Consider the following 12,107-nt stretch of genomic DNA (forward strand, 5'->3'; position numbering starts at 1 on the left):
GAGCATACGGATCTTGGACCTCCAGAAAGTGTCCACAGCATGGATGATTGATAAGTTTGTGGCCTAAGGTAGAGATGTTGAGTTATACAGCTCTTGTTACAGGCACATGCAGGTCAACTCTTTGAGTGATTATGCAGAATGTTTGAAGTTAATAACTCATCTCCTTCTATCTAAGGCCACAAAAATCTGATGGTTGAGAAGAGGAAACTTCCTGAAACATTGTGTGTGTACCTTCAGGTGCCTGAACCTCCTCCTTGATGGTAGCAATGAGAAGAGGGCACATCCTGGGTAGTCCTTAATGATGTGAACTTAGCCAGCTCCATCATGGCACTAGCAAGAGAAATAAAAATAGTAAGCATTTTATATTGAGTTATGCATTACAATAATTATGCAGGACCAACTATGTGAAATCACAGTTTGATTTGAATTACAAAATATTTTAACTGAAGATTCACTACATAAAATTACACTACATTACAGAATGCTGATGAGATCGTTCTTTAGAGCAGCTTGGGGTTGGAAAGCATTAGGGATTGGGTGTTGTGTAATGAACCTGATTAGATAGGGAGCTTAGGGTAACGAAACCCTTAGGAGGCAGTGATCATAACATTATAGAATTCATCTGCAGTTTGAGGGGGAGAAGATAAAATTGGATGCATCATAATCACAGTGGAGTAAAGGGGATTACAGAGGCAGAGAGAGAAGCTGGACAAATTTGATTTGAAAAGGACACTAGCAGGAATGACAGCAGAATAGCAAAGGCTGGAGTTTCTGGGGGCAATTCAGAAGGTGCAAGATGTGTTCATCCTAAAGAAGAAGCATTGTAAAAGGAGGATGAGGTAACTGTGGCTTATAAGGGAAGTCAAAGAGAACACAAAAGCAAAACAGTGGGCATAACACAAAGCCAAAATTGATGGGAAGCCAAAGGATCGGGAGGCTTTTAAAAACTAACAGAAGGCAGCTAAAAAAGCAATAAGGAGAGATAAGATAGCCAATAAGATAAAAGAGGATACCAAAAGTTTTTCTCCCCCAGATAAAGGGTGAAAGAGAAGATTGTGGAGGCATTAGCAATGATCTTTCAAGAATCACTTAGTTCTGGAATTTGTATTTGATTGGTGCCGGAGGATGGCAAATTGCAATTATCACTCCACTCCTAAGAAGGGAGGGAGGCAAAAAAGATAGGAAATCATCAGCCATATAGACTGACTTCAGTTGTTGGGAAGATGATGTTGGAGTCCATTATTAAGGCTGAGGTTTCAAGGTATTTGGAGGCATTTCATAAAATAGGCTGAAGTCAAAATCAGAATAGTTTCCTTAAGGGAAAATCTTCCCTGACAAACCTGTTAGAATTCTTTGAAGAAATAGCAAGCAGGATAGGCAAAGAAGTGTCTGTGGATGTTTTATGCTTGGATTTTCAGAAGACCTTTGACAAAATGTCACAGAAAGATCTAAACAAGGTAACAGCCCATGGTATTACGGGAAGGATACCAGCATGGTTAGAAGATTAATTGAATAGCAGAAGACAAAGAGTGGGACTTATGGGACAGGATGGGCGGGGCAGGACAGGCCTTGGCTCTTCTCCATTTTGAGGTCATATGGGCTGGTGTCATAGAGACCTTGAGTCACATGGCACAGAAACAAGTTCCTCCGCCCACCACATCTATGTCATCTCACTGTTTCATATTCCCAGTCTATGAAAGCTCAGAGTGGAGAAGTGGCATCTGATAAATGCTGCTGAATAAGTTTCACAATGTATGTCAGTGATAAATAACCGGATTCAGATTCTGATCCTAGGAAAATGGCTCACAACCTCACAAATTACCAACTCCATTGCCACATTCCAGTACTTAATCCATATACCTTGATAAACGTCCCAGACTTACTGATCAAGTAAGTGATGATGGTTACACTGGACACATAGCTCTGATCAAGTTGAATTCAAAGACATTGAAGGAAAAGAGGTTGGGAGGTGTGGGAATAGTTGCAAAACTGGAAAATGCTTTGCCAGAGTTATCAGCAACAAGACCATAAGATGTAGGAGCATAATTAGGACATTCAGTCCATCGAGTCTGCTCTGCCATTCCATTATGGCTGATTTATTATCCATTTCAATCCTTTCTCCCCATAACCTTTGACATCCTTTCTAATCAAGAACCTATCAAAACTTTAAATATACCCCATGTCGGTGGCCTCCACAGCCATCTGTGGCAGGAATTCCATAGATTCACCACCCTTTGGCTACAGAAATTCCTCCTCATCTCTGTTCTAAAGAGATATCCTTCTCTTCTAGGCTGTGCTGTTTGGTTCTGGACTCCTCCACTATAGGAAGCATCCTCACTACACTTATTTTATCTTGGCTTTTCACTATCTGACAAGTTTCAATGAGAACTCTTTCATTATTTTAAACTGCAGCGAGTACAGGCCCAGAGCCTCAAATGTTAACATTTCCATTCACTGAATCATTCTAATGAACCTCCCCTCAACACTCCCCAACGCCAGCCCATCTTTTCCTAGATATGGGGTCCAAAATTGCTCAGAATACTCCATGTGGTCTTATAAAGCCTCAGCATCACTTCCCTGCTTTTATATTCTAGTCCATTGAAAATGAATGCAAACATTGCATTTGCCTTCCTTACCACTACCTCAGTCTGGAGGTTAGCCTTTACAGAATCCTGCCCAAGGACTCCCAGGTCCCTCTGCACTTCTGATTTTTGAATATTCTCCTACTTTAGAAAATAGTTCAGGTCTTCATTCCTTCTGCCAAAGTGCATGACCATACACTTCCCTACTTTGTATTCCACACGCAACTTCTTTGTCCATTCCCCCAATCTGTCTAAGTCCTTCTGCAGACACCCTACTTCCTCAACGCTACCCGCCCCTCCACTTATTTGCAGTTTATCCGCAAACTTGGTCACAAAGGCATCAAATCCTTCATCCAAGTAATTGAAATACAATGTGAAAAGGAACAGTCCCAACACCGACTCCTGTGGCGCACCACTAGCCGCCAGCAGGCCAATGGAAAAGGCCCACTTAATTCCCAATCTTTAACACAAGAAATTCTGCAGATGCTGGAAATCCAAAGCAACATGCATTAAACGCCGGAGGAACTCAGCAGGCCAGGCACCTATGGAAATGAGCAAACAGACAACATTTCAGGCTGGAAAGGAAAGGGGAAGACACCACAGGATAAAGGGAGGGAGGAGGGGCACTATTGGGAGCTGACATAAATTAGTGCACCACTTTACCCAGCTCCTCCACTCCATATGGCAAAAACAAAACTTCCCAGTGGCCCAACGTTTTAATTCTAATCCCCTTTCCTGTTCTGACACATCAATCCAAGTGCCATGTGGAGCAGCAACACCATATATTCCATCTGGGTAGCCTCCAATCTGACGGCATAAATATCAATTTCTCCTTGCAGCAAAAAAAAACTCTCCTTCCCCTCCTCTATTCCCCACTCTGGCCTCTTACATCTTTTCTCCTGCCTATCACTTCCCCCTGGTGCCCTTCCTCCTTCCCTTTCTTGTTTGGACCACTTTCCTCTCCTAAGAGATTCCTTCATCTCCAGCCCTCTACCTTTCCCATCTACCTGGCTTCACCTGTCATCTTCTAGCGATCCTTCCTCCCCTCCACCCACCTTCCTATTCCTACGCCTTTCCCCCGTCCTTTCTGGTCCCGAATCAGAATCGGAATCAGGTTTATTATCACTGGCATGCGTCTTGAAATTTGTTAATTTGTTAACTGCAGTAGCAGTTCAATGCAATACATGATATAGAAAGAGAAAAAATAAAATTATAAAAATAAATAGATAAATCAATTTACAGTATACTGTTACGTACCCGTGACACGTGACAGTGGTACCCTTGTCACGTGACTGGGGTTGAAGTTATACTGGACTTGAGGTAATGGTCTTGTGATGGTGGAGTGATGTCATTTTCCCGCCAGTAGATGTCATGTGATAGGTTTTTTTTACAGGGTATAAAAGAAAGACCCACCCTGTCAGGTGGGGCAGTTCGTGGCGGAATTTGCCAAGATGACTTCATGTCCCTGCGTGATTTAATGTGATGATGCAGTTTAGTTGAAAAATGAAGTTTTATATAATGCCTAAAGTTTAAAAGGTCATTGCCAGCGGTTTCTTTGCTGGTGGAGAGTGAAGAAAAGTTTGGAAGATAAAAATCGAGGAGAATCGATTTTTGACGGTGGAAAGTTCGACCTTATTTAATCCTCATTCGGAAGGATTTCGTTGACTGTTCTCGTGTTAATCTCCGCTGGGATAGCGGGAGATTGAGGGCAGAGTGTGGAAGAAAGGTCAGTTTTTTTTAAGCCGTTATATTTTATAAAATTCTTCGTGGGTAAGTTCGACGCCGGGGAATCGAAGGACATCGACGTGGAAGAGAATTTAAATCGCTTTAAAAAGTCTCTCCTTTTAAATGGACTGTGAGCTTTTGAACTTTCGGCATACCGCTTTAAAGAACTGTTAGTGTAACGGGGGTTTTTTTCTTTTTCTTTGTTACTGTGTATGTAATCAAAATGGCGTCTTTGTTTTGTTAAAAGTAGGAATGCTGGCGCCTGTGTTAATAGTAGGAATGCTAGTGTCTTTGTTATGATAAGTGCTGGAAGCTTGTTTGGGACTATAAACTGATTGTTGGTGGGGGTTTTGGGGAGTCGGCGCGATGGAGTGAGAGAGAGAGGACGGGGTGCTGGAAGTTGGGCGACGGTACGGACCCCGAGCGGGGGTCCCCGGCCCAAGGTTTTCGGTGAGGAGAGGAGACGGAGACAGAGGAGTGTGGAGCGTCTGATCGACCACCGTGGGGGTCCCAGGAGGCGGGTCGAGGAGCTCGGAGGGGATCGAATACCAGAAGACTTCAGTAATTGAGCTCCAACGGTTGTGCACGAAGTGGTTTGGACTTTGATAAGTTTGGCGCCTTTTCTTTTTTTCTCTTATTCATATATACTGTATCATTAGTAATCGCTTAGTTATAGTAATCTTTATAAATTGTACTCATTTAATCGCATAAGGTGTACTGTCTCTTTTTGGGCGAGGCGGGGACATCACACAGCATCCACACCAGCTGATTACCCAGTTTGGCGGGGCCGAAGGCTGCTCCCCCTAGACGAGAACGAGTTTGAGCGATGCCTGAGGTGACCCAGGGGTTACATTTACTTTCGGCATACCGCTTTAAAGAACTGTTTTTTTTCAATACCGTTTTAAGAACTGTTTGAACTGCAGCGCTATTAAGAACTGAGTCTGCCGCACAGCAGCTGAATTCCAGTTGAGCTAATGTTTGTTTACTTTTGGGGGGTTGGTTTTCAGTGTTTAATAAAGGTGTTATTTGTTATGAAAACCCTTGCCTAACTCATCTATATTTATTGTTGCCTGAATACTTAACAATACATATATTGAATAGATTAAAATCATGCAAAAACAGAAACTGATGTATATTAAAAAAGTGAGGTAATGTTCACGGGTTCAATGTCCATTTAGGAATCGGATGGCGGGGGAAGAAGCTGTTCCTGAATCGCTGAGTGTGTACCTTCAGGCTTCTGTACCTTATGGTAACAGTGAGAAAAAGGCATGCCCTGGGTGCTGGAGGTCCTTAATAATGGATGCTGCCTTTCTGAGACACTGCTCCTTGAAGATGACCTGGATACTTTGTAGGCTAGTGCCCAAGATGGAGCTGACTAAATTTACAACCCTCTGCAGCTTCTTTCGGTCCTGTGCAGTTGCACCCCCCCCCCCCCCCCACTCCATACCAGACAGTGATGCAGCCTGTCAGAATGCTCTCCACGGTACATCTATAGAAGTTTTTGAGTGTATTTGTTGACATATCAAATTATTCAAACTCCAAATAAAGTATAGTCACTGTCTTGTCTTCTTTATGGCTGCAATGATATGTTGGGACCAGGCTGGGTCCTCAGAGATCTTGACAGTCAGGAACTTGAAACTGCTCACTCTCCACACTTCTGATCCTTCTATGAGGATTGGTTCATGTTCCCTCATCTTGCCCTTCCTGAAGTCCACAATCAGCTCTTTCCTCTTACTGATGTTGAGTGCAAGGTTGTTGTTGTGACACCACTCCACTAGTTGGCATATGTCTCTCATATCCATCTGAGATTCTACCAACAATGGTTGTATCATCAGCAAATTTATAGATGGTCTTTGAACTATACTTAGCCACACAGTCATGGGTATAGAGAGAGTAGAGCAGTGGGCTAAGCACACACCCCTGAGGTGAACCAGAGTTGACATCAGCGAGGAGGAGATATTATCACCAATCCACACAGATTGTGGTCTTCCAGTTAGGAAATCGAGGATCCAATTGCAGAGCAAGGTACAGGGGCCTAGGTTCTGTTACTTCTCAATCGGGATTGTGGGAATGATGGTGTTAAATGCTGAGCCATAATCGATGAATACCATCCTGACATAGGTGTTTGAAGAAGGGTCTCAGCCTGAAATGCTAACAGTTTGTTCAAAGATTCAAAGTATGCATGCAGTATACAACCCTGAGATTAGTCTTCCAGCAGCCACAAAACAAAGAAGCCACTGGACCCTGTCTGTCTGTCTAGGTACCATATCTGATGCGGACGTTGGTGACCATGGTTTTCTGTATAGATCTATCCCTCGTTCTTTGGATGATTTCCATTTCCTCAATGTGTAGCCACCTGCCTAGGCTTTTGATGTACATAAGCCGAGGTCTTCCTCTAGGTTTGCTCCCTTCGATCTTTCCAGAGAGTATGAGCTTTTCTAGTTCATCTTTCCGCATGATGTGTCCTAGGAATCTGAGTTGGTATGAGTGATCTAACTGCTTGGGCTCCTCTGAGAACTTCTTCATTTGATGTGTATGTAGTCCATGATATTTTTAACATTCTCCTGTAGAACCATAATTCAGCTGCTTCTGGTCTCTTTTCCATTGCTGGGGAAATGGTCCAGCATTCACTTCCATAAGTCAGGATAGAATAAATGTAGCACTGCAGTATTTTGTTTTTAGTGTAAATGCTCAAAGAACCCATTCAAAGAAAAAAACGTCAAAACACCAAAGTGCAAAAAAAAATCACACAAATGGCAAAAAAACAAGAAAAAAATTTAAAACATCAAGTACAAAGTTATCAAAACAGCACAGACGTATTCAATCCACCTCTGTTCAGTTCGATCTTGCACTGTGACATTCATTGACTGCAAGCCACAGATGCAGTCCACCCCAATCAAATTCACACAGGATAGCAATAAAAAAGGAGCAAATAGAAACCCATCATAACATGAACTACAGAGCTCTGACACATCAGTCTATGGCCAATAGGCCACCGTCAGGGTGGTGGTGCAACCCCACATTGATTAAACCTTGCCCAAGACTTATGCCTTGCCTCAGACATGCCTCTTTAGCCTACCCCACTCTCCCTAATCCCCTTTCTAACCCCTCCATAGGGTGACTTCGCCCTTCCTCAATCAAAGCCCTTTCAATTTTTACTATAGACTGGCCACGCCCCTCAAACGTAGCTCCTCCTCTCTTTAACCACGGTTATGTAAACCACGCCCCTTTTATTTTCCCCTCTTGATCTGGACCCGCCCCTCCCAGGGTAAACCACGCCTCCTTTTAACTCTCAGAACAGACTGGCCCTCCCCAATCGAAACCAAGTTCCTTCCCATAGATGACCACATGGGCACCTTACAGTCGATAAATCCTGCGGACCAGGTTAGCCCCGCCCCTTCACCTTGGCCCCGCCTCTTTTCTGTGCCACCATAGGCTGGATCGGCGCCCAATCACAACCCACGCCCCGCCCTAAACCCCACCCATTCGCCCCTGCTCCAGACGGTTTTTGACCGCCCCCCCCAGGCCTCGCCCCTTCCCTGGCGGTGGCCCCGCCCCCTCGGCGCTCCACCGTATCCTGAGCCAGACTCCGCCCCCCGTACTGGCGCACCAGCCGGCCTTGGGCGGCCAGCAGCTCGCAACATGGCGGACAGCGCTAGCGAGAGTGACACGGATGCGGCGGGGAGCTCGTCCGCGCTGCCGCCCAACTCCTCCTCAGCCGCGTCTTCCTCCAAGGCCGGCATCGTGATCTCGGCGTCCAAGCTGGAGGAGCTGAGCAACCGGCTTGCATCGCTGCAGCAGGAGAACAAGGTGCTGAAGATCGAGCTGGAGACCTACAAGCTGAAATGCAAGGCCCTGCAGGAGGAGAACCGCGACCTGCGCAAGGCCAGCGTCACCATCGTAAGTGAGCTCGAGGCCCGCGGCTGGCCAGGGATCGGCGCCCAGCCGCCTTCTCCTGGTTTGGGTCCCCGTTTTGAGCGCATGGTGGTGGTCGTTATAAGCCTGGTCTTCGAGCGTGCTGAGTGTGTATCGTGAGGGTTAGGTACGGGGTGGTAGTGTCTCCCGTGGAATTGTGCGTGTGTAGGTGCAGATACCCTGGGCTGCATGTTGCTCAGTTGCGCGTATTTCTTAGGGAGAAGGAGTTACGAGGGTGGGGTGTTACATGGTGAAATTCGTTCCTCGTGTTGCCTATGGAGGTTGCCCAGAAAATGCCTTTATTGGAATCATTTTGCCTGTTTCGTTTAATCTTCTAGTACAGTGGCTCGCCTAGAATCTATCTCTAAGAAAAGCAAAAATGGCAACAGGTGTTCTGTGAATAAACTATTCTGTCGTGTAGGCTTTTTGTGACATTATATACATTGATGTTGTTTCTGATTTATCACAAGTGCTTCTAAAAGGCAATCAGAAAGAATTAGAATGCGTAATAACTGAACGTGATTGCATTGCAGTAAACTGTAGCTACCGCTTGCAAGTAATTATGGTTTGCCTAGTCTGTGTTCGGGTTTCCTTTAGTAAGTAATATCTAAAGATTAGCCTGTTCTTGATAATACAAGCAATGCTGGAGGAACTCAGCAAGCCAGTCAATATTTATGGAAAAGAGTACAGTCCATGTTTTGGCCGAAAGGTGATTGAAGCTTTGCATTTCATCATTAAAGACTCCATTGTCATGGTATTCAGAATGTAGTTGCATGCTTTCCTGATAGATTGATAGCTAGTTTGATAAATTCTTGATTAGTCAGGGCATGAAGAGATATAGGGAGAAGGCAAGAGATTGGGGCTGAGATGGAAATGGACCAGCCTTGATGAAATAGTGGACCAGGCTCGATGGGCCAAACAGCCTCATTTTGCTCCTATATCTTATGGTCTTTCTGTACACCTACACAAGTCCGTCTTTGTTTACCTGTGATGGCAGTCGTATCTGATGTTCCTGGTTTCAAGGCTGTTAACTTCTATTTGGGTTAGAGATTAGATTGACTTTGTTCAATGTTTAACTCTTTTAAAGACTGAAGTATTTATGATTTCTCCACTAACATGATTGAGAACTTATCACAAGGATATTAAATTTGCCTGTTTAGTCCAGCTTACCAGATGATCAGTACTAATTAAGGTACTTCAATTCGATATTGCATCTAATAGTTTGACAAATTTTATAGGTGTGTGGTGGAGAGTATATTGATTGGCTGCATCACAGCCTGGTATGGAAACACCAATGCCCTTGAACAGAAAATCCTTTAAAAATTGTGGATATGACCCAGCCCATCACAGGTAAAGGCTTCCTCACCATTGAGCACATCTACAAGGACTGCTGTTGCAGGAAATCAACATCCACCATCAGGGCTTCCCCCACCACCCAGACCGTGCTTGTTTCTCGCTGCTGCCATCGGGAAGGAGGCATAGGAGCTTGAGGTCCCATACCACAAGGTTCAGGAACAGTTACTACTCCTCAACCATCAGTGGGGATAACCGCACTTGCCCCATCACTGAACTGTTCCCACAATCTGTGGACTCACTTTCAAGGACTCTTCATCATGTTCTTAGTATTTATTGCTTATTTATTTATTATGATTTCTTCTTTACTTTTATTTGCAGTTTGTTGACTTTTACACATTGGTTGTATGTCCGTCCTGTTAGGCGCAGTCCTTCATCGATTCTATTATGGATCTTGGATTTACTGAGTATGTCTGCAAGGAAGTGAATCTCACAGTTCTATATGGTCACACACACACACACACACACACACACACATATATATATATGATTATAAATATATATATATATATATGATTATAAATTTACTTTGAACTTTTCACTGTGTGCAACATTGGCACTCAATTCTGTGCTGGTGATCACAGTGTCAAAGTGTGTGGCATGCAAAGAAGCCTTGAGATATTGTTAAAATACAAAGCTTAATGCTGTACACCCCAAGAATGTGACATTAATTATGGAGGGCTCTGCTTTTTGTTTAATATACGGTGGATTCCAGTTAATTGGGGCAGCCACTTGTTTGGGACAAATCTTAAAAGAACGAAAACTAATCGACAAAATAGCCGGGGTTCCCTTAATTTATTTGAAGCACTCTGCTGCTTAATTACCACAGGATACTGTTTCTGAACAGTTTCTAACTAGCGTCCAGGCCATTGGATGTTATGGAGTGAACAGTTTTTAAGTAGTGTCAGATGCATGCACTTGTGTTCAAAAAGCAGTGATGTTTTTGCCACTAATAGTTGGTGAGAAATAAGAAGTAAGACAATTCAGAACAGTTTCAAGCATTCGGGCTTGGAAATGCCAGAAATTGCCGAATGAAACAAATTCACCCCAAGTAAGAGTTTGAAGGTATTGTAAGTCATCTTGAATGTTACATTAAAAATGAAGTTTTGCAGGATGCAATTGTTGATATGAAGCTGGGTGTCTGTGCAGATTTTTGTCCATTTGTAGTAAATTAAAAAAAATGCGGCAGTGTGCAGGTACACTGGATGAGTTCCTCCAATAACAATTCGGAACTAATACAGTGTTATAGTACCATGGTAGTATTGATAGTGTTCTAACTTGTTTTGTATGTCGTTTAAATACATAATTTGTTGCTCAGTTATAGTTTGTCCTTTTTTATTATACCTTTTAACTATTTCAATTATTTGGGCAGCAGCTTAATTGGGTCAAATGTACTGGTCCCGATGTGTCTCTATTAATTGGAATCCACTGTACTGTAGCCCCATGTTCTATGTAGCCCCATTCATTCTCCGTTCAGAGCACAAATTGACAAATTCTGCAGTAACATTTATCTGGTACATTTTTGATCCACCAAGTGTGTCAATAAAAAGCTCACACTCTCATTCCAGCTTATTGTTTTGTATCAGCATAGTTTCAGCTCACAGATCATAAACATGAAATTATGCAGATGCTGGAAATCCAAAGCAACACACACAAGATGCCAGAGGAACTCAGCAAGTCAGATCATAGATACTGCCTGACCCACTGAACCCCTAGCATTTTGTGTGTTGCTTTTGTTCAGTGGTGAAGTTTGGCTGATATTAGTATGTACATTATTTAATGCCTGTCTTTAATTTTGCTGGTGAAATCTTGAGTTGTGACTATCTTCATGGTGAAGATACTCCTACTTCCTTGACCGGCAGTTCCAGGATTTTGACCCCGTCATGTCAATTAAATTGCTGTATGTTTCCACCTAATATTTGTGTCACTTGGATCAGTTGGTTTCCTGTTTGCAGCCTTGTACTTCCGTGTGATGATTTTTACAGATGATGATGAAGCCTTTGTTGATGATATAAATTGCATCTTGGTCTACCGTTGTAGATTGCATGCCAAATCATTTGCTTCATCATGGATGCTATAGAGCAATGATTTGCGTCATATATAGTCAACCAAATGCAGATTATTCTGTGCAGCACAAACAAAAGTGCTGGAGGAACTCAACAGGCCAGGCAGCATCTATAAAATAGAGTACAGTTGGCTTATCGGTCCTTCAGCAGGACATGTTATTCTGTTGCCCTTCTTAAGATGTGAAGAGAAGATGTTGCGGCATATTATCCTTCATCTTGTTTATTTGCTGAATGCATGATGTTTCAGCCTAATGATAACCCCGGGATGTTAATGTTGAGATTTGGAGATATTATCACAGAACACAATGGAAGTATCATCCCATGGATGGTATACAGGCTGATTTTGCTAATATCCTATGGATGTAAATTTGTGCAAATGAGGTCATATAAGATTTCCCCTTTACCTGTGGGTAATGCTTTTGAACACGAGAAGGAAGTGGTTACTCAGTCTTGTTGGAGGACGGGG

General features: G+C 43.3%; 1 protein-coding gene across 1 annotated transcript in view; it reads left to right on the forward strand.

Moving 5' to 3' along the window:
- Positions 1 to 7,894: 7,894 nt before the first annotated feature.
- ccdc6b (coiled-coil domain containing 6b) overlaps positions 7,895 to 12,107 on the forward strand; it is a 70,570-nt gene continuing 66,357 nt past the window's right edge. The window contains exon 1 of the mRNA XM_073027254.1: positions 7,895 to 8,207. Coding sequence (XP_072883355.1) covers positions 7,950 to 8,207 — 258 coding nt within the window. The 5' untranslated portion in view covers positions 7,895 to 7,949. The remainder of the gene's footprint in view (positions 8,208 to 12,107) is intronic.

Source organism: Hemitrygon akajei, chromosome 23 (genome assembly GCF_048418815.1).
Source record: "Hemitrygon akajei chromosome 23, sHemAka1.3, whole genome shotgun sequence".
NCBI classification, from domain to species: Eukaryota; Metazoa; Chordata; class Chondrichthyes; order Myliobatiformes; family Dasyatidae; genus Hemitrygon; species Hemitrygon akajei.